This window comes from Siniperca chuatsi, linkage group LG22, assembly GCF_020085105.1.
Source record: "Siniperca chuatsi isolate FFG_IHB_CAS linkage group LG22, ASM2008510v1, whole genome shotgun sequence".
Taxonomy (NCBI): Eukaryota; Metazoa; Chordata; class Actinopteri; order Centrarchiformes; family Sinipercidae; genus Siniperca; species Siniperca chuatsi.
The window spans coordinates 12,908,161-12,933,147 of NC_058063.1; the positions used below are offsets into that span (position 1 = coordinate 12,908,161).

General features: G+C 39.8%; 2 protein-coding genes and 1 pseudogene across 7 annotated transcripts; 1 reads left to right on the forward strand and 2 right to left on the reverse strand.

Moving 5' to 3' along the window:
• Positions 1–2,600: 2,600 nt before the first annotated feature.
• LOC122870426 lies at positions 2,601–4,621 on the forward strand (annotated as a pseudogene).
• On the reverse strand, positions 4,125–11,366 carry si:dkey-219e21.2 (nuclear factor 7, brain). Of its 4 annotated transcripts, none has more exons than XM_044184596.1 (10): positions 11,265–11,366; positions 10,280–10,329; positions 9,715–9,869; positions 9,476–9,577; positions 7,806–7,937; positions 7,497–7,622; positions 7,231–7,359; positions 6,317–6,395; positions 6,159–6,185; positions 4,125–6,041 (listed from the first exon to the last, which is right to left on the reverse strand). In XM_044184596.1, the coding sequence occupies exons 2-10, from the start codon at positions 10,311–10,313 to the stop codon at positions 5,509–5,511; spliced, it is 1,317 nt and encodes a 438-aa protein (XP_044040531.1). In that variant the 5' UTR covers positions 10,314–10,329; positions 11,265–11,366; the 3' UTR covers positions 4,125–5,508. The 4 variants fall into 4 exon arrangements, with proteins under 4 accessions (XP_044040531.1, XP_044040530.1, XP_044040533.1 ...); XM_044184595.1 differs by having other exon boundaries at positions 7,806–7,940; XM_044184598.1 differs by having other exon boundaries at positions 4,878–6,041; positions 9,476–9,574.
• Positions 11,367–12,466: 1,100 nt separating this feature from the next.
• Positions 12,467–24,266, reverse strand: capgb (capping protein (actin filament), gelsolin-like b). 3 transcript variants are annotated; one of them, XM_044184599.1, is made up of 10 exons: positions 24,111–24,162; positions 21,152–21,390; positions 18,328–18,521; positions 16,129–16,283; positions 15,286–15,444; positions 14,923–15,072; positions 14,297–14,383; positions 14,075–14,207; positions 13,080–13,171; positions 12,467–12,851 (listed from the first exon to the last, which is right to left on the reverse strand). In XM_044184599.1, exons 2-10 carry the CDS (start codon positions 21,199–21,201, stop codon positions 12,786–12,788), a joined length of 1,086 nt encoding a protein of 361 aa, XP_044040534.1. In that variant the 5' UTR covers positions 21,202–21,390; positions 24,111–24,162; the 3' UTR covers positions 12,467–12,785. The 3 variants fall into 3 exon arrangements, with proteins under 3 accessions (XP_044040534.1, XP_044040535.1, XP_044040536.1); XM_044184600.1 differs by lacking the exon at positions 21,152–21,390 and having other exon boundaries at positions 24,111–24,266; XM_044184601.1 differs by lacking the exon at positions 24,111–24,162 and having other exon boundaries at positions 21,323–21,390.
• Positions 24,267–24,987: the final 721 nt, after the last annotated feature.

The following is a 24,987-nucleotide window of genomic DNA, read 5'->3' on the forward strand; positions in this document are numbered from 1 at the left end:
TTCCACTCTCAGCTTCAGAACAGCGCACATACAAAAAAGGGAGTTTGGTCACCTATGAGAAACAAAATGTCACACACTTCTCCATTTTCCAAGTTACAGTAGTTTCAGGGATCACTAAATGTACATTTTTGCACCTTTTACCAACAACAAACAAACTTGATTACAGACCAAAGTGAGAATCACCTTGACGTGATGGCTTTGTTTGATAATGAGAGGATAATCAATAGATAAGCAGCAGATAGACAGAGATGGGCAGTATTTCTGTTTTTGAGTAGTTTGTAGTTGGTATTTGACAGGGCTGAAACATTTCAAATGTAATTTGTAACAAGATACTTTAGAGTGGAGTAATTTTGTATTTTCAGAAACCATACAGCTACAGTTCCCAAACTTGGCAGATGGGTTGGATATCTCACCCACTACTCAGCCAAAAAAAATCATACCGATTAGCCAGATGGTGGCACTATAACAACGAACTCTGCATTTTGGCCTCCAAGTTTTAAACCTTAAGTCTCAGAAACAAAATATTTTTTTTCTCTGTGGGTCCAGACCAGAGAACTGGATACAGTGTTGGAGGCGGGGCTCCGTTCATTCCTATGAAAGCTGCTCAGTGGCGCATGAAGCCAAAAATGTTCGACTTCCTGGTATAAAATTACCCGGATCTTCCTATAGTGCATCACATGATGCACCCGGAAGTTGTAATTCCATGGTTTGGCCGCTATGTCAAATTGACTTCCAAGCCCAGCGCACTTCCTGGGGGCTTGGTCCAGACAAATCTATCCATATAAGCCACGGCCATTTTGTCCAAATCTGTTTTTTCGCTATTCCTACAAATTTCGAGCAATTGACATCAACATTTTCAAATAACATATCTGGACCAATCCAGAAAAAAGTACTTTTTCAGATTTTTGATTTTCAATATGGCTTTGAAATTATACATTTTCTGTGTCTTTAAGTTTCACATAAACGCTCATAAATCAAAATTGGCTTAAGCTATTGTAACCAAACTTGGTGCACGTGTTTGGATGCTAGGTCCGAGCTTTGCTGAGCAGTCCTGGGATATAGTTTATATCTCATAATTAGTTGTGCATATTTGAGTGAAAAAATTTCCACATGTTCTATGGTCATGTTCAATACATTGTATAAAGTTTGATCATGATTGGCAAAACGGAGAGTGGTTTATAAGTGTAAACTCACGTTTGCATCTATATTGCAGTCAAAACTTCCACAAATCATTTAAATTTCACCGTAGGTCCTAGAGAGCTGATTTTCTTTTCAGCACATCCACTGATTGTATGCACAACATTTTCCCTTTTGCAAAGGTTGAGAGTTCAAACTCTACTAAAGGCAGCACTCAGTAGAGATGAAGGTGACAAGTGCAGACGCAGACAGGTGCTCCCAATCTGCTGATTGATGCTGCAAAACACAGTCCTAACAAGACCGCTCTCCTTCTCTCTGTTTTTAACTGTTAGTCACGTCAAACCTTCAGGTTTCATTCATAACCAAATTTGGTACATACAGAACATCTCTGGACCTATATCATATCACCTGAACAGTATTTGCTATTGCAACCAAATTTGGTGGACATGTGTAAATATGATGTCTGACCACGTGACCATAACAAATTTGGTGCCCTTTGGCCAATAGGTGGCGCTGTAGCAGCATCATCAAGTTTAAACAGCCAGAATTCTCCTGTTTGGCCCCTCAAAATGTGAGATGGCTTCCAGTGTAAGTTACCTCACCTGAGGATACAAAGGTCCTGGGTTCAAATCGCAGGGTGATAAGGTTCTTGCCTGCTTTTCAAGCTCTCTTCTTTTCTAAAACCATGCATTGTGCTTGGACCCCGTCAATTGCCGCTTATGGCTATATTTTTGCTGTTGTTTTTACAGTTTTGCTTAGACACAGCAGCATTCTACTTGTTCTTCCTTCCTGTAGGGTTCAAACTCTCAACAGAGCCTTGTGTACATTATAAAAATCTGAATATTCTGCTATTTTGTACAAATTCAGAATGCCAAATGTTACAAATGTATTTTCCTGTATTTTGAAAACACAAAATACATTTCATCTCGATACATTTTCTGGCACAAGTATTTTGTATTTTATTTTCATATATTTGAGGGGTATTTTTAATTTTGTAACAAGATACATTTTGATGTATCTTTGCCCATCTCCGAAGATAGATTAGGCCAGGTCAGCAGATAAACACAAAGAAGTCAAAGCTGTTATGTTGGGTTCAGGTTTGGGCTGCACATTAAAAACCTGCGGGGGTCTGAGATGGTGCCGAATAATTACTGCATAAACATACTGCATATGTAAGCTGTTGGTACACAGCATGCCCTGCCAACTTCCTCTGTTAAACTTCAAAATGTACTATTTTTGAGCCCATGCTGAAGAGAACGGCTGTAATATGAGGAAGGGGCGGGGTGGTCGAATTTCTTTGAGCTAAATGTGTGAAAAGTGTAACTATGAGTGAACAAGCATGTGAAACAGTTGAAGTAAAAGAGCGTCAAAGATGGATTTGAGAAACCAGGAGGAAGATGCTGAGAGGGAAACACCTGCAGGTTAGTTACAAAGATCATCTCCTCTAAACTATACTTTTATATGATTTGATTTTATATAACCAAAGACAGAACTTTAAAAATACACTTTCTCGATCAGCCTTCTTATACTGTTGAACTTGTCACCTGATGCTGCAGTTACAGGATTAACAATAACAAGCAAAGCTACAGTTTTGTCTGGTTTCAAAGTCCAAGTTTACTTTTCTTTTTCTTAGAAAGTGTCAGAGGTCAAAAGGTAAAAAAGGCATAATATGAAAAATACTTTTAAATGGTTGTGCGGATTAGTCATTGGTTAATTTTTTTTACCAATGATGTAAAAATGGCAACCATAATCCTGGTCATAGGACTTCTTTTGTATTTGGTATTATTTGATAAGTATAAATATAAGATAATACATTTAATATATATTTTTATATGATATACTGTACAGTTTTCATACACACTTACTGTTGCTTTATAAATCTACAATCCAGCCTAATGCCTTTCTCTATTGACACTATAGGACATCATTTTAGTTTAGTTCTTGTTTCTCAGTCAGACTATATACAGACTGTGTTTGAATGACATCTCTCTGATCCTACGATTAGTTTTGTTGCACCTTTTTAAGGTGAGACAATTCACACATTTATCATTATATCATCATATTCATGTAGTTTGGTGACCTGACATAATAGGCCCCTTTTTCACAGAAGACATTTTGACATGTCATAGTAGGAAAAATGCAGGTGTAAATAATAAAATGATACTTTTCTTGTTGAAATTACAAACCATCTTGGAGTACTTAATGGTGCTGAAGTCAAACTCACATCAAGTTATTTCCACTTCATGTTCATCTGTAAAAACTAATTTGTCAGTCATGTGGACAGCAGCACCATAGGTGGATCAGACCTCCAAAACTTCAGGAAAGGAGCTGATGGAGCGACTGCAGCAGTGCCTAAAGGAGTGCCATGATCTGAACCTCATTCTCCATACTGTCACTCAAAGTGATTTACACTTTCTTCTCTGATACAAACATCTGACTTCATGCAAATGTGACATCTCAAAAGGTCTGTTAAACGAATGAAATATGGGGGCTGCATTAACTGAAAGTTTCTGGTTATATGTTAAATCTCACAGATAAAGTGGCAATGTTACATTTTATCAACCAGCGATTCCAACACTTTCAGTATTTTTATCCTACACTTTCATCAGTGTGTCTTTCCTGCTGCGTGCAGACTCCAGGTGCAGATTGTGTCCAGATGGCTGGCTGTGGTGGAGGAGTCGCCACTACTTCTTTTCAGTGGGACTGCAGGAAAATCGTCAGTGAAACGAGAGCGCTGAGTTCTGCCAGCAACACAACAGCAGCCTGGCTGTAATCAAAGACTCTGCAGAGATGGTTGCAAAGTGGGAGAAGATGTACTTTTGTAAATGAAAACACCATGTGGGAGGCTCTGAAGCTGTAGTAAACACCACCTTATTAGAGTCCAAGACTAGATCGAGTGGGTTCAAGACGCCAGAGCAAAATGAGCAGGATTACACAGGGATTAAGAACAGTATTGTCACAGTGTAAAAATATTGACTCACATTGACTCACTCAGAGATGTAGATTTAAGTTCAAGTTGCTCTTGAACATAACTTTGAAGTCTAGTTTCGAATTTGCCTTAAAGGGCTTTACAATCTGTACAAAAAAACCAAAAAGGGCGAACTCTCAGGAAGAGCAGCAGATCCCACTTCCAGGACGGACAGATAATGCAACAAATGTCGAGTGTACAGAGTAGACAGAAATAACAATAGCAAAATTGCACTATGGAAAAGTTGAAAAACTGCCACAGATTAAAAGCATACGTTTCATAGTAAGCAGACAGAAAACATTTCTGTCCCAAAATGGATCTAAAGTCCTCTAAATGTTGCTTCCTCCTCAGGAATTTATCCAAAGTGTGATGAGGAAGTTCCTTAAGTTTCCCTTCCTGTGGGTGGGACTGACAGATGCCAAGCAGGAGGGTCAGTGGCTGTGGTGGGATGGGACGGACATCCAGCAGTACATGCTTTCCGAATCGACTGGCACACAGTTATATATTATTATATAATATATACATATCATATTATATAGGTGAACTATTATCCTCCTTTTTTCCACTGAATCTACTTTAACCAGATTTTAAGACATCATTTTGGTAACATGCACACTCATTTGTTCAGTCAAGTGATCAATAAATGCAAAAATGTATTTGTGAATCTATTATCTCTGTAAGACAGTAAAATATTTACTATGTGGGTGAAATGATGAAGATTTTTCTCTCCAATTGTGAAAAAAGCCAGAGATAAGTATCAAAGACAACATGATATGTATATGAAATATTTATTACGTGCATATCTGAAAGTGCATTATAAAGTGCAAGCGTGTATGTTGATGCAGAATGTGTTCACACTTTCATGTCTACACATAAATCTGGATGTTGTAGAAATCTGAGTGACATTTTTCAACTTATTTAGCTTTTATCTTAAAAAATAAAATAAATGTCCATTTTATAAAATAAATATTTTTGTTTTTACTCAAAGTTTAGTTTTCAAAGTTTGTGTTTCTCAAGGTCTGATAAAACTCTTCACAAATTTGTAGCGTGCTATGATTAGAAATATTAACAATATTATACTATACTATATTAACAATATCGTTTAGCACTTTGATATAGTTCAGTCTTTGTTTACATGTCTACCCGTGTTCAAAACCAGTTTTTAATTGAAGCGTAAGAGATTTAAAATTCTGTTAAAGGGGAGAAATTGACATATGTATTTAAAGTAACATTTGGTGAAGGAAAATTCATGTGTTTTTCAATTAATTTGAAATCTAACTGATGACACCACTTTTTAAAAAAAAAATCATCATCTTTGTGCATATTTAGTTTTCTGTATTATTTGGTCAAGTCAGTTTTTGTCAAAGTGAAAGCGTCCAATAAGAGTTGTTAAGGTTCAGGTCTCAGTTTACTGAGATTTTATGTGGTGGGATGATTCTCAGTAGTGTACGACCATCCAGCGGGGCAAACAGAGGGTACAGCTTCCCTTTGAAGGTTCCGATGAAGGTGTAGATGTGGGACTTTGTTTCTGCGTTGTAGAAGGAGATCTGGCCCTCTTCGTAATCCAAGTAGATCCCCATGCGTCGAGGCACGAGGCCGATGGGCAGCAGCGTCTCTGGCTTGGTGCAGACGTAGAACTGGTTCGTGCTGCGCCACAGGGTCCAGTAACCCTGCTTTGGGGTCATGGGGAACCGGCCATGGCGCTCTGAGTTGGCGGTGGTCAGTCCCACACGCCAGTAGCCATTGTTGGCTATGTCCACCTCCCAGTAGTGGCGGCCGCTGCTGTAGCCCTCCCAGCCCAGCACGCAGGGCCAGCTGTCGAAGCGCTGGGAGCTGTAAGGCAGGTCAGACTCTGACATGCCCTCCTGGACCCTACGCTGGTCATCTGACAGCAGCAGCCAGGGGTGGTTGGTCATGGAGTCGAGAACCACATCAGCTGATAGGAAAAAGAGAGTGTCAGCACAAATGAGCTTTTACGTACTGTGAATGTGATGTTTGCTCTTTGTCTGTTCTATGTGAGATAAGATGACGAGGAAGTGAAGGCTAATCTTACCTGCTGCGCTGCAAATCCAACTCCAAACTGAAAATAGAGACACAGACATTATGTTAAAGTTGCAGTGGATAAACAAGGGAAATGTTTATTGTACATAGTCTAAACCAGTGATTCCAGGGATGTGAACAAAAAACTGAACTGATTTTAAAAATTCACACCTGAGTTGGGGATGTATCTTGGAATTCCTGCTTCCCAGGTCCTTTGCTTTGCCAGTAGCCATAACTGTGGAATCATCATCTGAAAAGGAAAAAAAGAAAGATAAAATGAAAATGTATTTTATAAGAAAAGCAGTTTTATGTGGTGATTCCCTAATTCTGCCTTCCCTTATGACCATGGAGTTTGCAAATATAATCATGAGCAGTACATCTTGTAAATACTGTGCAAACCTTCCAGGAAACCTTTTTTCATTAGAGCAAAGAGCAGTTTATTGTTACTGCACAAGTTGTACACAAGAAAAGTCATGTGAAGTATGCCTTAACTCCAGGTGAAATAAAGTAAAACCAGGCACCAAACACATAATATTCATATCAAGAACTTTGCTATGTACACCACACCATCATCTGCAAATGTGGTGATAGTTTATCTGCAGAGTCTTCACTATCAGTTATTATTGTTGCTTATCCGTTTATCAGGGCAGAGACAGATCAGGGTCATAATAACTGAATCACGCACGCATTCAAAGAGCAGGGTTTACTCACATCACGCCTTATGTAAAGCCGTTTCATAACCTGGTCATGTCTGCACTGCTTGGCATCAAACAACTTTCTGTTTTGGTTTTTGAATTAAAGCCAATAGTTTTTTTTGGCTTTAACTATGGTTTATTTGTGCGTTATCAGAGCAATTAAAATGTTTATCTTTGAATTCAAGTGACCTCCCATGGTTTCTATTCATTTTGGCCTCCGAGGAACCCAATTTGTTACACAATTTTATGGTTTATCTTGGAAGTTATTTCCTTTTTGTTTATTCAGCTTCAACTGGCCTATTTATAGTAGTATTTTATATTAGTATAATAGTATTTTTTTAAAGAATTGATGTGGTAGAAATGTTAACTTGTGACTCAACAGTTCCTCACCGTGCTGTCTTCTTTGAGCAGAGACCAGGTGATGAACTCCAGCAGAGGCAGCAGGTTAACCAGCCGTTTCTTCTTCAGGCACAGCAGGCGCAACGCTTTACCCAACTCGTCACTCTGCACACCGCAACCCTGCAAACACAAACCCAATACTAATTTCAGCTACATCATTTGGCACTGTTAAAACACTCTCTGGCAAAATGCTTGCTGGAACTAAAACCTTTCCACAAGTTTTTTGGACTTGTGCTTTTAGGTTTAGGACTCCTCACCTCAGTCGCCTTCTGCAGCTCCTTTGCCCACTCCATGATCCTCAGTTGTGCCTCCTTATTGGCATCCTTATCTTCTTTATTTTCATGTTCTTGACTCTCAGATGCCCAGGGGGTCGCCTTCAGGAGCTAAAGATGCAAAATCAGTAAGTTAAGATTGATATTTTTGCTATTTCTTATATCAGAATAAGTTTTCTTTCACAACCGTAGCTGTTACAAAGATTGTACCTTCGATGTGTAATTGATAGTTACAGTATAGTCACTTTAAACACTGCAATACTTGATCACACATCGACTCGTCCGCATACTGACCTTGTCGACATGGTGGAGTTCGTCAGCCCACTCCAGGATCAGTTTCCTGCTCTCCTCGAGACTGCGCTCAGTACGACTGTCTGAACTCTGGACCTCCTTCTTGCTGGTGCCCTCCTCTGGATCACCACTGCCCTGCTTAAACACAACACCACACACTGTCAGACACTGTCATACACTCTTAAAAGCATGATGGTGTGTTACTCTGACATCCACAGACATGGTATTTCTTTTCATTGTTATGTGGATGACACACAGTTGTACCTCCCTATCAAGCCCAATGACTTTAGTACGTTGAGTTCTCTGCAGGACAGCCTGTCTGACATCAAAAATTGGATGTCAATATATTTTCAGCTCCACTCAAATAAAACCCGAAATCCGTGTTATTGGGCCCCAACACATCACTAAACAAATACTTTATCACCTCAGAAATATTGCAAAAATCTGATCTATTTTAAATCTTAGTGATGCAGAAAGTGTACATGCTTTTACCTCCTCATGCGTGGATTATTGTAACAGTCTGTTCACTTGTCTTAATCAAAAAACTTTGACTGCAGACTGTACAGAACTCAACTGCTAGGCTGTTAACCAGGACCAAGAGATACGATCACATCACACCTGTTTTAGCCTCTTTACATTGGCTCCCTCTCCTTATGAACCATCACGTAGTTTGAGATCTTCGGGCAGGGGTCTTCTGTCTGTAAAGCATATCCTGATCTTACCTGAGCTGTCTTTTTATTTTATTGTTTTTATGTATTTTATCATTCACTGTGGTATTTTATTTCTCTCTCTGTGAAGCACTTTGTACTTTGTTTTGATAAGTGCTCTAAGCTGCTCAGCCAGCTCATGTTGACAGTAATGTGAGGAAAATGGGGCACTGACTGATCTTTATTTCAGATATTTCAGAGGTCATCAGCTACACCTAATTTACAGGTCATATCAGCATAAGTTACATGTGGAAAGTTTTCGATTTACAGATGTCAGAAGGGTCAGGTTAAAGTCATATAAGCCCCTTGTAAAAAATCCGATACAGTGCTTACAGTAAGTGTTGATGATGACCCTACATGTCCTGGCCCTGTGCCTCAGCACTGCAAGTCATATAACCAGGCTGTAAAAGAGTCAATAAACGTGCATCCTATCAGCATCCACCCCCCAGTTAACCCAGCCATCTGAAGCATGAACAAGCAATAATTATCGTTTCCTGTAACAACACTTATCAATCTTATTATGCATTGAATCTGTATCTTGGGGGGAAAAAAGCAATGAACTGTAACTGAGGGTATTAAATAAAAACTTTTGTAAGATTTATATCCAGCTATGAGCTTTTAACAGGCTGAAATGAACAACCACATGAGCCTGTGGCACCTTTTTTCTCTCATCTTCCTGCCAGAATCAAAAGGCTCTCATCTGTTTTTTGGTCGACTTATTTCCTGAGCTGGCAAACAACCCACAGTAGCCTCATAAAAATGAGGCAAGCAAACCTTTAAGATCACTACTCCTTGTCTTGTTCCTACAATCCACTTTTAAGGCATTCAAATACATGCGCTGTATTTCTGTATTTGTTCTTTGCCCTGAATTTACACTGTAAGACTGCTGTTAATGAGTAATAACATTATTATGTGTCTTATATCTTTTCCTTCCTTTCTTCTTTCCTTCCTTCCCTCATGTCCTACCTTGCAGACTTGGTCCACTTGCTCCTTCCAGTGATTGATGAACTGCACACACTCCTGCAGGCTTCGTAGATCTTTCAGGCAGTTCTGACGAGGATGTTGCTGCTGGAAGCACAACCGGTCAAATTTAAATGTTTATTCCTACTGCAGGTTTTTTTATGAAAAACCCAAATGGGAAATTCATACAGGTTTTTAAAAAATGACCTCAACCTCAAGGTAAAAAACAAGGATGTTTCAGGTACCTGTGAGTGTTTTGTGAGGCTGTTGGTGTTGGCAGGTCTGCTGGGGGCTGAGCTGTGAGCCTGGACGCTCTCCTCAGGCAGGTTCCAGCGCACAGCCCCGATTGAGCTGCTCTGGGTGGTGCTGCTGTCCTCCGCCTTCAGCAGTATTCTCACCCCTGCGATTGGGGGGGGGACAAATTCTGGATGAAACATGTCTTTTGAGTCTCAGTTAATATCAGTTCACATGGCTGATTTCCAACAGAAACATCCAGCAGAAAATGAGGGGAAAAGGAAGTAAATCAAGGTAAAATAGTACTGATACTTCCAAATAGCCAACAAATGTGATTATTAGCCTTTCAGAGTGGCTTGAAGGGTGTCACAATCAAGCCTTTACAGCCACATTTATATATCAGCTTGGATTAAAACCATGAATGATATACTTTAAACATTTATGAGCATCTGATTGAGTATAAGTGCCATGATGTCACATTATCTCCCCACACTGGGAAAAGGTTGTAAGCTATCAAACACACACTTAGCAGAAAGGTGCCATTCATTGGCAGTGAAGAATATAACAAAAACCTACTTTTATCAGTTTTCATGATACTTTTCAGCTCCATGGTGATGTCCTCACTCCTGTGGAACACGTGAAAAAAATTTAATGTTTGGTGAACAGTGGTGATAGAAGTACAAACAGCAATATAAAAATACTCCATTACAAGTAAAAGTCCAGCATTGAAACTGTCACTTAAGTAAGTGTTAGTAAAATGTGCTTTAAGTATCAAGTCTAGTCTAGTTGGAGCTAATTTTAACTATCTCATATACTGTTGGGTAGTTTAAGACGGTGTAGTCCCTCATTGGTCCAGGAGTGTTCTATCGTAGAAAAGGTTTCAGTCGTAGTCATCTGGACACTGTTTTCAGAATCAAGACGTTTCGGCTCCCATCCGGAAGTCACTCTCAAATGTGAATTTGTGAATTCTCAATTGAGAGTGACTTCGGATGGGAGCCAAACGTCTTGATTCTGAAAATAGTGTCCTGATGACTACGACTGAAACCTTTTCTACGTTGGGTAGTTTAGTTAGCAATATAACACATTTTATAAATATTGCAAGATTTACGTTTTCTTTGTCATGAAAATTCAGAATAAGTTTATAAACTATACTTTGCTCTACGATTAATTTCTTTGACTGTAAATGATAACCAACACCTGCCAAAACAATTTAATAATTTGTCATATTAATATATATATATATCATTTATATATAATTTTTAGGTCAGTGATGCCTGAATATCAATTTAGAATATGAGGCAAAAGTTAAGAAAAAAAGCCTTTTCTTCAGGTTTGTGATCACATGCAAAAAACAGTAATTGACTCTACAATGTTGAATGTTACATATATTTATACCCACAATGCAACATAATTATTCTGAAATAATAATTAAATTCAGAAGAAAATGTTAAAATATTCAACTATGTTATAAATTCTGTCTTATCACACAGACCTGTACCACAGACATACACTGTATACTGTATGTAACCTATGCTGATATTCAGAGTTCATCACGTCGTACCTTTAGTCTCAGGAAGAGGTGGTGCAGCTTTGCTGGTGGAGAAGACTGGACAGCCACTGCTCTCTGATCAGCGTATTTGTTCCTCTCTGCGTCTCCCTGATCTTTGGACTTTTTTATGGCATCTGAGGTGCCAATGGAAACTCTCTGAACAGCTCTCTGACACGAATCCTCTCAGCTTCCCGGCAGCTGCGGGAATGTTTACCATGAGGGCAAAAAGCCATGAGTTTTTTTAACAGTGATAAGTGCATCTCCTCTCCACCATAAACTGCCATAAAAGGAGGAGGTAAAAAAACAAAACCTTAATAAAGATTTGATCATAATCTTATATCGTGTGTAAATGAATATAAAAGTGATGTTTTAAGGCAGTTTTAAAGCACACCTTTTTCAAGAAATGTTTTAACGCCATGCCATTTATACTTTTTCCCTATTTTTTCTCTCTCTTCTGGTTGTGTGATTCATTTAGTTACCTTTTTACTTCCTGGTCAGCTACGGTAAGAAACGTCAAAGAAAAACCTGTTACATCATGGTCCTACTCTGTATGCAGCATCATCACCCTGTAGTCATCAGACTAATAGGCCATAAATACATCACACTGGACCAGACAGTATTTATTGCCTTTGGTGGTCAAAGCAGCAGTGACATGAATGTTTAGGCCTGCTGGAATACATGAGGATGCACTTGCAGCTGTGAGGCAAGGCAAGTTTATTTGTGACAAAACCATCTGCCAAATGAATGAAATGTAATGTAATTTCACTAATCTAGTGTAACCAGTGAACCGCTGTGCTTAAACCTGGAGTCAGTGTTTCAGATATGTCTTTATTTGTCTCTGTTTTCTTGTTCTAACTTTCTATAAAAATTTAATCTATAACATCTGCATCATAGTCTGCAGAATAAACAGGACTAAATAGTAGTACAATGTAGCGTAACATGGGAGTGCCTCAAACATTTACATAAGTACAGCATTTGAGTAAATGGCTGTAGTTATTCCACCACTGATTAAAGAGGACCATGACTGTGACATGTTATCATACTGGATTACTGTGTGCAGGTAATATTCATGCAGCCATGGCAACAGAGAGGACAAAGTTTAAACATTGTTATGAAAAAACCATTGTCATGTCATGTCTTGGCACATTTCAAAGTCAACTTGAAACCGCCTGCAAACATGTGTTTATAGGAAATGAAAATCAAACCACTTCCTCTACAAGTAGCAGTTTCAGATTTATTTTTAAATGCAGGCAAATCTGTGACACTAGAACAAATGTATAAAAAAAAATAATTCCAAACTCATTTATTTAAGGTTCTTTTTATATGTCTTCATATCTTTATAATCTCACCAGAAGACACTTGTTTGCATATATAAAAGTCCGAAACAAGCTACAGTGTGCTCTGTCAGCACGGTACCTGACAAATATGTACATACAACTAAATGCATAAGAATGAGATGTATTTTGAATCGGATGCTGTCTGTTTGTCAGATATTCAGCTTCTTCTCGCGTGCAGGATTTGTCCATGATATGTTTAGTTCCAGTTTGTGAAGAACTGCTTGAAGATGATGGTCTCCTTCCCCTGTGGCAGTATCTCCACCTGCAGCACAACGCACACAAACCTTTACTGCTTATTGTATAGATAAAGAAGTTACAGTAAATGTACTGCAGGTGATAATCCAGATATGTACATCAGAACCAGCTGGCGTGAAGGCTGCAGGAGCCAGATCTGGTGATATACTGAGAGAGCAGCTATAATAACATTTACAGTAAGTGTGAGACTTTATAGATGGTAATGTTTAATTTGAGTTAGAGTCATGAGCAGTACCTGTGTTTTCATCCTGGGGTACTTCATTTTTTCGATGAAGTTATCCGCCATCTGTAGGGCCACCTTCTTCTCCTCAGCATTTGCTCCGTTACCTGACAGTCGATCAATGAATGACATTATTACCGGCAGTTTAAGAGATAAAGCATATTGCTAATTTCCTCAAAGCAGGATTATAGATGGACAGTTTGTTTTGTTGGTTTGTTTTTTAGTTAGTTTGTCATCAGCTCCTCTTTCTGTGTCTACAGAGAAAAGAAACTACAGCAATTTCAATAAATATGTAAGTATTAGTGAGAGTGAAAGTAATGTTATATGTATGCACATACATACATCAAAATAGGCTTAAGAGATTCATATAGTTAGTGAAATACCAGCCAGGGCTGTTTCCAGGATTTTATTAATACAGAAGTCATGAGTCCTCCCAACAAACACTTCACCACCCTTCTGACCACAAACTATTATTTTTTATTTTTTATTTTCATATTTTATTCATTCAGTCAATTGTACTTGTAGTTGTACATTTTATTTTCCAACAGGAAGTAGTAAATGGTGTTTCAAAACCTTCTCCCACTGCCAGGAATGCTGAAGCTTTCATGTATTTATTGCGATGTTGGCCTAACCGCAAACATTTTGAGTCTAAAAATACTGGAATCAGCTTGTTAAAATGCTGCTGCTGTTGCTAAAACCCACAAATTCACACACACACACACACACACACACACACACACAAAGAATCCAATGCTGCCGCTCAGTTTTGTGAGAAACTTGAACTTCTGGAGTTGAAAAATACCAAAAACAGACCATCCATTCCAGTATTATCCTGCTTTGAAAATTAAAATCTCTACCTGAAAATAATTGTTTTTAACATTCTTGTAAAATATATTGTCTTTTTCATTCAGATGTGTCTGTGAGCAGAGACAGCATCTTATTTCAAGTTATTTAATTAGATACCGAACATCAAGTTTGCTGGTTCGGGGGGTCAAGTAGCATTTCCTCACCTTTCCAGACGAAGATCTTTCCGTTGGCGCCGTTGTCCAGAATGAAGCAGTCGTCGCGGACCAGCGCGTCCTTGGCGAACGGGCTCTTCTCCGACACTTTGGTCATCGTCATGGAACCCGTCGCGTCGGACACCTGCGGGATAGGTGTACACAGTTTTATGCTGATGTAAATGGTAGTTTGACATATCAGTGCGGTTTTTAAAGCCCTGCAGATGAAGTTACCTTGTAGAGGGAGGCAGAGTTGGAAATGTCTGCTTTGTTGTCCTCTTCTTGCGTGCTCGCTGCCAGCTCTGGCTTCTGTCCCAGGACCTGCTCAACATGACAGGAAGCTCAGAAAACAGAAACACTACCAAAAAAAAAACATAGTTTTTCAGGACTTCCTTAGCATAGTTAAAAGAATAGTTCCACATTATGGGGAATACGCTTATTCGCTTTCTTGCCCAGAGTTAGATCACTCTCATGTCTGTACGCTAATGATGAAGCTAAAGGCAGCAGACAGTTAGCTTAGCTTAGCATTCAAAGTGGAAAACAGGTGAAACAGCTGGCCTGGCTCTGTCCAAAGGTAACAAAATGTGCCTACCAGCACCTCTAAAGCTCACTAATTAACATGCTATATCTTGTTTGTTTAATCAATGAGGGTGATTTCAATTTTCTTCTCTAACTCTTAGCAAGAATGCGAATAAGTGCAAATGTCCAATTATTCCTTTAACATGATTTAATAATTATTTTTCTCTTAGTCCACCTTAATCTTACTAATGTCTTGTGAACAAAACCACTTACTAGATGAAACACAGCCAACTAAAACAGAATAAAAGTTACACAGTTACATAATAAAAGTGTGCGTCTACCTTGAGCATCTCCTCAGGCTCCTCCCCCTCGCAGGTGTCCACAATCCGGGCTTTGCCGTGTCTGTCCGTGTCACGGATCAGCGAGGCGATCTCGCGCACTTTCTGCTTCTCGAACATGTTGGCCTGTGACCCGATCCACGACACAATGGTCTGGAGGGCAAAGAAACAGCACGAGATCGCAATGATGAAACTGTCACTATAATCATAATCCCCTCGAGTAATTTGCAGTTTTAGACGGGCCAGAGAGTCCCAACAAACTTTATTTTGTATTGCAGCAGTATTATGAGCAACTCGATTATGAAAGCTGACAGATTTTGAGCATATATGTTTTCCTGACGCTGGATTTACAGTTTGTGACCTCACCTCTCCGAGGTCGAGGATGAAGCAGTCTCCTTTGTTGAAGCTGCTCCAGGACAGCTCCACCTCCTTGGCACGGATGTTGCGTTTCCCTTTGATCTGGTACAACCTGTGCACCGTCCCGGAGCCCTGAGGCCTCCTGAAGCCCGACTCCACACCACCCACCTGCGAGAGATATTCACGGGATAATCATTTAAAGACATTGTGTGTGGGTTGTTTTTTTTTATGTTAGTTGACCTGCTGGGAAGAAACACTGAGATTTCAACTTTAACATCTCAGATTATTTTAACAAGCTCGAACTGAGTGACATGAATTAACTTTGGCACAGAGGCCATAATATCCAGGGTGCTGTAAAATGGATTTAACTAGCAATACAAATAAGCTATATAAAAAAGAAATATGTCAAAAGGCAATTTTTGCATTCAGTTTTTTCATTTATGATTGAAAACTTGAGAAAAATCATTCCAAACACTGCACGTTTTTTAATTAACATTGCAAGGGAATTTAGTATAAATTTGAATAATTTCAAATAATCCTGCATGTGTGATATCATTGCTGTTGGATGAAAAGCTTGTGTCTCTAAAATGTCCACTTTTATGGAACTAAGAAATGCATGCTTGTGTTTAGCTGGTCATGTAACCAAATTACACCATTCTCTCTGGGAACATTTCTAGGAAATGATTAAGAAATTACAAACTCATAAAAGAAACTGAAATGTAACTGTCCAGCTGAAGTTATAAAATGAGGTTTCTATTGTGAATTTCTCTCATATTTCAATGGCAGTTCGTTTTTTTTCTTAAAGCATCTGAACATCCAGAATCAGGTCTCTTCCCCCCCCCTCCTCCTCACCTTGTAGCTGACCCCTCTGGGGAAGAGGGCCATGAACTCCGGGGACTCGTAGCCCTGAACCTGCCTGTGCTGAACAGGGTCACCGCCCAGAAAGTGGTCCAGCTGGGTGGCCAACATGGCACACGCCACCTGCTCGTCCCGAGACGACTTCTCACCTACAACAGAGAAAGCATTAAATATCACACACACTCCTCCAAGCAGAAACTTTGATTGATGATTTTATACCATTTTTATAAAACATTTGTTTCTTCATGCATATACATGTGGGCGACGTTTGGGCTCATAACCTTTTAAATACTTTTTGTTCAGTGTTTCTGATTTATTCTTTTTTTTTGTTCTTCTGCTTCTCTATAAATTTTTTGTGTTGTGAGTTTGAGGGAGGTCATTTTTGAAAGAATAACAACTAAATGATGGAGACGGTTAAAAGTTCTAGAAGAGCTTTGTAAAAAACTAGTAATTTAACCTTAAGATCTTTTGTCAAACTGCTATTTCCGAGGTCAAGAATCGCTCATATCATAACTGAGCTTGCATGTCGACAAAATCATGTCCCAATCATGTCCTAGTAGGTAGACCTGGAGTTGGGATTGTTTTGTCAAACAAAACATCCGTTAAAAATTCAAGTGAAGGCGAACAGAAACGCAGTAGAAGAGAGAGAACATCGCAATGCAAAAAAGAGATGGGAGGAAACATAAGGAAATGAGGCCAGAAAGGTTAAGATGTCACAATATGAGGAATAAAAGAGCTGCGGACAGAGTTGATGGGTCCCGGAGACAAAGAGATGAGAAGCAAACAGTGTGTCGACCAGCGGACGCACAAAAACAACACAGGGGTCATCAATTGTAAACAAGTGGAGGAGGGAGGGAGGCTTCAGAGAGACGCATGCTTGAGCACAGAGAGCCCTCTTCAAGCTGTGACAATCAGCTTAGTGTTACCTAAGCACCGGATACACGCTGGAAACAACAGCCACATTTGAGTACTGTAACAGTCCTCCTGCATTTTTAATGGGCCCTGCTAAAAAACCTTCCCAGTTTCCCTTTGGGACTTCCTGCCCCTCTTTCTCTCATCATCCCTCCAGCCTGTCTCCTCACACAATGATGCAGCAGGTCAGCGCTGTGTCTCATGTGTCATCACCATTACCGGGAGGGTTATTAGCTTTTCAACCACAGCGCAGGACCAGGATTAGGTGTGTAGTAAGCACTGGACAATGGTTAGCGCTTTTATTAGAAAGAGTAAAATAGAAATAGGAGAAGTATCCCTTCTCTGTAAGTCAGGACTACACATTCAAGTGTATGCGTGTCCTGGCTTTTCTAAAGGACGAAAGAAGCTTCCTGTTTCAGTGAGAAGCACAGTTGTCACCGCATCTCCTGCTGAAGACTGAACATTTCCAGAATATAGTGTGATACAGTATGTGTAGTATCATGTTGCACTGAATGTTGTTCTGTACACGTGTCTTTTAACCCCTGTGTTGTCCTTGGATATTGGTCTTTTCGGCACTGATCACCAAGACAAATAGTGATTCTGATGCAGAAACTGATCCTGATTTAGCCTGATGATCAAAGTGAATTGTCATTTCACTAAATTTTTCAGTCTGACATCGTGTTCATGTTTTACAGGAGTTTTTTTCCCCCTAACCAATCAATAGAGAGTGACTTATCCGTCCTGCCGATGTCATCTTCAGTAGACACAGAAGCTGCAGTAGCTGTTGCAAATTAACATTTTTCCCGTTGATTGAACAAATATGCCTATTTAAGAGATGGTATTTCTGTACGTTGACTTGAAATGGTCTAATTTTGATGATCTCTTCTATTTCCCCCTGTAGTGTTTCTTGCACCGAGGAAATAGTATTCAGCTTGCTTTTTCTTGATAAATAAATAAAGCTGACTTGATTAAATAGCAGTGGTTTGACATTACTGATTGATTTTGTCCTGAAATGAGATGCCATCATTGTAAATGTGCCACCTACTCAGACAGACTGGAAGCCTTTAGTCCTGAGTCAGACTGCATAGCTGCATGCAGCATACTCCTGTTGTGTTGTGCCTTGCTAAGGGGATGTGCTGCAACACATTTTATATGACTGCTCTCTCATTCAGACTCAGTTTGGCTTGAAAAGAAGCCTATGGTTTATTAACAATCAGGTAGCATTCTTTTCTTCATGACAGAAACACATTATCTAACCCAGATGTTTCTCCAGTGTCTCACCTATCCACATGTGGAGGTCGGCTCCCAGTTGACCACGGTTCTCCAGCACCAGGTAGGAGTCCCCGTTATAAAAGGCTCCCACCTCGGAGGGATCCAGCAAAACTGCCTTCATCTTCTCCACCCTCCACACTCGGAGGCCCATCTCCCGGACCTCTGGACCAAACTGACCTGCTGCTGCCTGGATGGTGAGCATACTGCAAGGAGGAAAGAGGAAGAAAAGACCAGTAAGACAAAAGGAAAGAAGACGTATGGACAAACTCTGCATAAAATAGTGGGGAATGGCCTCAAAAATATGATTTTTATAGTGGATAACAGTCAAATGGCACTTGAGTCATACTTGGGAACCTGCCATTTTGGCTGGTGGTCTATGTAAATCCTCTCCCACAGAAGGGGAAGAAGCTGGCTGAAACAGGAAGTGTAAATACATGGAGTTGTGTCACTGTTTCCATGTGGGAATGGATGCTAAGTTTTGGTTGGAATAAGGAGAAGTGAAAGCACAAGTCAAGCCCACGAGGTACTGGCACATGAAGGAAGTACACAACTTGTCACTATCAGAAGACGAGTGGCTGTTTTTAGACTTTCTTACTGAAATCTTTACGAACCTTTACTGTTCTCCACACTGACTCAAAAAATGTGTTCAACTGCAAAGACCAGAACTCAACACAGATGCCTCCAGAGTAGAGGATGTGGTCGGTTGTGGTGAGCGCTATTTCACATATACCCGACACAAAATGGAGGCTTGTGTTGCTGCATAACGACCACGTGCTACAATACATCACTTTCATGCAACACAACACCTAGCAGGCCACAGTTTGTCCAACCCTGTTACACAGGGTGTGTCACCCAACCACACTTCTGTCTCTTCCCATCTTCTCTCGCCTTGCTGCACTATATTTTGCATGACTGAGACAAAGTGAGGTCTGTAGAGAGACGAGTTAGTAGCACCTTTCTTTTCCTCGTTTCTCTCACTCTGTCCCACAATATTGTGATGTGGCAAAAGGTGCCAAAACTGAGATACATTCAGTAGGATTTATTGCAGGGTTGTTGTATTAGACTGCATACGTTTAAGATAGGTGTCCCTAATAAACTGGCAACTGGATGTAGGTCTACAACTAGTGATTATTTTCATTATTGAATAATCTCAAGATCATATTTTTTAATTTAAATGATTGTTTAGTCCATTTGTTTGACCAACAGTCCAAAACCAAAGAATATTCAGTTTACAACGATATAAAACAGATAAAGTTAGCAAATGCACACATTTAAGAAGCGGAAACCAGTGACTGTTTGACATTTTCTCTTGGATAAATGACAAAACAATAACCCAATTCTTAATGTTTTTAAATAGAATCTTAACTCAAGCTCCACTTACTAGCTTTTTCCTGAGCTTTCAACTTTTAACCATATCTCATGGTTTTCCTCAGCAGATGGTTATAGCTTGGGTTATCATGTGACCTAAGTTATGTAATGAACTATATGGTCAGTTGTTAGATAGCATTGGTCGCGTAATGAACTGAGCTATATCCATTGAGGAAGGCCATGAGATGCAGTTGAAAGCCTGATAAAAAACAGAGTAAGTCAACCTTAAGTTAATTATTTTTTTGGTTATTGTTTTATTATTGTTGTTGTTTGACATAAACGTAATTCAAGTTCTACTTACTAGCTTTTTTTGGAAGCTTTCAACTTTCAAACATGGTCTTCCTCAGGAGACAGAGATAGCACAGTTCATCTTGTGAACTAAGTAACATGACAAACTGGAGTTTGCTCAGTTGTTAGGCAACTTAGGTCATGTGATGCTATCCTTATCCACTGAGGAAGACCATGAAATGCAGTTGAAAGCACCAGCAAATCTGAGTAAGTGGCCCTTGAGTTCAGTTTTTTGTATAAGTATTTATTAAAGGTCAAGAATGAACTTTTTCCTAATTTTTAGTTTGATTGGCTAATTGATTAATTGACTTCAGCTCTAGATGGTGGAAGAAAAATACAAGTCATGGCTTTTGTAAAATCCAGTATTTAAAGATATCTGATGATATATAATAGTGTTATATGTTTGCAGTTTCGTGCCTCTACAGATAATCAAAAGGCTTCTCCTGGATGATAACACACAAACATTTGAAACCTTATCAGACCCATGCTGAGGTTTCCGCTCTTTTGATAAGAAAAGCCCTGCAGCTTTAACGGGGGGGGTAGGGACATTTTAACATAATACGGGTGGAGCATTTACTACACTTTCTTAGAAAACTATGATTATAGAAGTCAGCAGTTTATATTTCAATTTAGCTGCTAGACAGGCGCCTGGCAGCAGCCTTAAAACTGATAAAGGAGGACTGGAAAACTAACAATTAGCATGATATTTGTGACTATAGTCAACTGAGGACACTGATCCAACATGTAAGACGCTGCTGCCAACTCTCCTATGTTATCTATTAAGAAACACCCAATAGGCAGCAGAAAAAGTTGACACTATAAGTGCTAATCATCAGCACTGTGGTCAGTCAAACAGGATGTCAGCATTTTTGGGGGGGGTTTTCAGTTTCAGCTTTCACTCTCCTCTCATGATATCTGATATCATCTAATACTTTTACAACTTTGCACATAATTTTTAGTGAACTGTGATCAATAAACAGGTGCTGTTTACTGGCCAAAACAAGCCAGATAGAAAGGGTGACGGTAATAAAAGAGTAGTGGAGGAGAGGAGGTAAGGGAGCGAGGAGAAAGAGAAAGGGCCTGAGGCAGCACCGGATCGCGGGTTAAAGTTACAATGCTTGGACAGCCGCTCCAAGAGTAAGTAAGGAGGCAGAGAAAAAGGCCCGAGCCACTTAACTGTATGATCTCCTCTGGTACCTCCGGCATGCTGTCTGACTCCGGCTCCATTCTGCCTGTCCACTGGAGTGTGTGTGACGGATCGAGAGGTCTGGTGAGGAGTGTTTGCACTCACCTGGCCTGGTTAGCTTATATGTGGGAGGTAACTGGAGCTCGTGTGATGAAAGCCTACCTGTGGCCTGTGGATAGGGCGCCGCGTGGGGGGGAGAGTAGAGTCGGGTTCCTGGTTCCTGGCTAAAGCTAAACACCAAACGGATAATTACTGGGAGAGCAAGCTGCCGGCTCTTCCATCTTTCCATTCTTCCCTTCTGCTCTGACTCCAGCTCTTCCTCCTCCTTTACCCTGTCCCTATACCCTCCTTCTACGCAAAGGGCAACAAAGACAGCAACCGATATGAGTGGAAGTGTAAGACTCTCACTATTTTTTTCCCAACAGGGGCGTAGATAGGAACTGTAGGCCCCCCCAACAAACTCAGGAGGTGACTCTGAACACCCCTTCCCCTTTTCTATTATCCCCACGCCACCATCCTTCCTTATCCATCTATGAACTCTGAAAATGTCAGCAAAAGCAAATAGGAGTCACTAGGCCTTTCTCCATAGTGTTGTGAAATGGGACGAGCGATTTTGGGCATCCTGGTTCAGTAAGTAAAAGTCCTGTTCATTTTCTGCATGGACGGACTCATAGTTGGAGCAATTCTACGGCTTGGATCAGCATGAAATTCTCCTGGTTGAATCATCAGTATAAAAGATGAAAAACTGTGAAAATATCTGGTTAGTCAATAAAAAGTTAAAGGTACCAGCCTGTGTACATAAAATCATATTGTCATAAGTTAACTACAACCCCCAAGGTGCATTTCAATAAAAAACATCCAGTCACGGAGCTTAAAATTCTGTTAGGTGCGCAGCTAATGTTGAGTGGACACAAAAGAAAACTTATAATCTGCAACTTAAATTAATTCACATTTGCATTCTGGGTCAATTTCGTATGAATTCAGCAACTGTGACGCCATGTTTTGTTCTTGTTTTTTATTTCGCAGCAGCTGTGATTCGTGCCTCTGACTGGCTTCTCCTTCACAGGAACAGCAGCCGAAGCTCATGGGTAGTGTAGTATTCAGAGCCATCAAAAATGCCAAACTGAAGGAATAAAGTTAAAATCATCAAAAATAGTGTCCATAACATCTTTAAACCTGCAATAACAGATTTTTTGGCAGCGGAAACAAGTCATCACCTTTTAAGTTGAAATGGCGAACTTGGTAGCAGTTGCTTATTTACACATCCAGCAGTTGCAGGGCAACAATATCATTCATTTGGAGTCGTGTGTAAGTCCAATATTCACTCTCTTTTAGGTCTGTTTTTGGTCTCTACCAACTCCTGAAAAAAATATCTGGCTCTTTAGCTGCTAAAAACTATCAACTGATGACATTTCACATATCCACAAGAGCACAGAACAGATAAGAACAGAGCTTGAGTAAAGCCTACTCTGTCTTTTCCTCAAATACGGTTATGAAGAAAATGTGAAGAAGTAACTCTTATGTAACTCTTGGTCAGTTATGCAATGTTGTCATTTAAGTCATTTTCATGTATTTTTTTTTCCTCTGCCCATACAGACCATCTAGAGGTTTTATCGCTGCCATATGTGTGTTCTATATTTTGGGCTTGAGGTAGAGTCATGTAATGGTGAACGGCAGCAATATGCTACTACTATGTCTACTTTTTAGGTAATTTATGGGCCCACCCTCAATTTGGGGGCTCTTGGTAGTCAGCACTAATCAATCAGTGGAAAGTTCTGAGTATAGCTTCTTAAACGTGAGATCTGCTCTTTTTCCTGTTAGTATTCTGTGCCGTTGAGCTAGTTACTTACTCTATGAGCTGGAGGCATTAAGGACTTAATCTTTAAAAAGCACTGATTTAATTACAATTAATCTCATGAATCTCTACAATCCAAGTGAGTCATTTAAATCGGGGAAACAATGAAAGAACTTAAGTGAGGAATAAATTCATGAGCGAGTCTTGACAATTTTACCAAAGAGAAGACGCTAAAAGATAGAGACTTGCCCTTTTGGCCTCGGCTACTGGAGTGGTTAGTGGTTAGATGGAGGAGACATGGAGATGGAAAGAGAGACGGAGTGGACGGAGGGGTTCAGATGGAGACACAAGGTCACAGACAGGCTACAGGGGTCACTGACTCCATCAGTCATTCATGCGTTGGTAACTAGACAGAAATATGAGAGCAGACAATATGCAGGCAGACAGAGCAGCAGGCGTGGAGAGATCTGAGAGCAATCTGTCAATTGACGGTGAGTGTATACAGTGTGTGTGTGCATTTGTGTGTGTTTGTATGGCTGGGTGCACAGTATGTTTATAAGATTAGGAGACTGAAATCAAGACAGAGTGAAGCACACTGGGAGAAATTAAGAGGACCAGAGAACAACGAGGAATGAGAAAGGAAGTAGAGTACATATGAATGTTACATTACGCTTTTACAGCTGCAGGAAAAGGTGTTTTTAACCTCTTTTGAATACCAAGCTTACTTTCGTAAACTGAGTCATGTTGTGAAGTAGGAAGTTGTGAAACAGCGGTAAATAAGACCAGGAAGTGAGACAGGCACAGACTGGAAAAGGAAATTAAAGGTGTGGTTTAAAGAAAAAATTAAAGGTAGAAAAATGGAGCAGAGAATACATACAGTTTGAAGGGAAAAATGGATGCCAGAGAGACTTGAGTCTCACTGAAATTAAACTAAAGATTCATTGTCCCATTGTGAGATTCCTCAGCTGATTTTAGGCAAAAGAATGTGATGAGCAAACAGGGAAAGAAGTGTGTGGGAGGAAAAATAGAACAAAGTTTCAGGGTAAAAGACTGAGAAAGGAAAATAAGTAAAAAGACAAAGTAAGAAACGAAAGAACAAATCATACTCTTGGATTGTGCAGCAAAATGTGCAAAAAAAAAGTTGTTAAGACTTACCTTGGAGAGTGAGTTGGCGGTGGGACACAACACTGAGCAGAGAGAGGAGAGAAAAGCAGTCATGCAAGGAGAAACACGTCTCAAAACACAAATTCTCTCTCTCTCTTTCTCTCTCTCTCTCTCTCTCTCACAAGACATTTCCTGCCCCTGTCTCTGGCAGCCTAGCCCAGCCCTCTTACTCAACCACAAAAGAAGCGAATCATGCAGAAACTTGATTGAATCACGACTTGAAGTGGACGTGGAATTCAATTGCAAACTAGGCCTTTTTGACAAAACCATGAAAATGATGTGACAGCTCATTTTAGATGATACAAAAACACAAAATTACGAAAAATGACAATTCATGAAATCCTTCCCTCAGCTTTCTACAGTGTTGGAAAGTAACTAACTAACTAATTACATTTACTCAAGTAGTTTTGAGGTACTTGTACTTGAGTACAAGTGATACTTTATACTCTGCTACATATTGTACTTTTCACTGCACTGCATTTATCTGACAGCTGCAGCTACTGGTTACTTCTCAGATTAAGACTGTACATAAAAAAATATATGAGTAGTTAATGACCTCTTACAATTAAGCAGCGTCTAGTTGGGCCTCTTGTCATGTCATCTCTACACTTCTCACACGGTTTCATTTCTGTAACTGTTCAAACGATCCAATATTTCACAAAAAAAGCAAAGATTAGAGAAAAGTCCAAAAACTGAAAACAGATATAATAGATTAATCATCTCACGTGCCCTCTGATTTATCTGGTGACCCTTTGAAGGGGCCCCGACCACTGGCCTTCTAGTGCCACTAACTCTCATATTACTGGCCTGAATTCATTTCTAGTCTCCTTGTACATAATGTTCAACACAATATCATTTTTTAAAATAT

What these genes read in the sequence shown, in the direction of transcription:
- capgb (XM_044184599.1), bottom strand. Translation starts at nt 21,201, where the DNA reads ATGGAGCCGGAGTCAGACAGCATGCCGGAGGTACCAGAGGAGATCATA. An exon ending in CGACCTCCACATGTGGATAG is followed by an intron (nt 16,284 to 18,327) that starts GTGAGACACTGG and finishes TCTCTGTTGTAG; the next exon opens with GTGAGAAGTCGTCTCGGGAC. An exon ending in CCAGAGGGGTCAGCTACAAG is followed by an intron (nt 15,445 to 16,128) that starts GTGAGGAGGAGG and finishes TATCTCTCGCAG; the next exon opens with GTGGGTGGTGTGGAGTCGGG.
- si:dkey-219e21.2 (XM_044184595.1), bottom strand. Translation starts at nt 10,313, where the DNA reads ATGGAGCTGAAAAGTATCATGAAAACTGATAAAA. An exon ending in GCCTCACAAAACACTCACAG is followed by an intron (nt 9,578 to 9,714) that starts GTACCTGAAACA and finishes TTGTGCTTCCAG; the next exon opens with CAGCAACATCCTCGTCAGAA. An exon ending in TGCTCAAAGAAGACAGCACG is followed by an intron (nt 6,396 to 7,230) that starts GTGAGGAACTGT and finishes TTTCCTTTTCAG; the next exon opens with ATGATGATTCCACAGTTATG.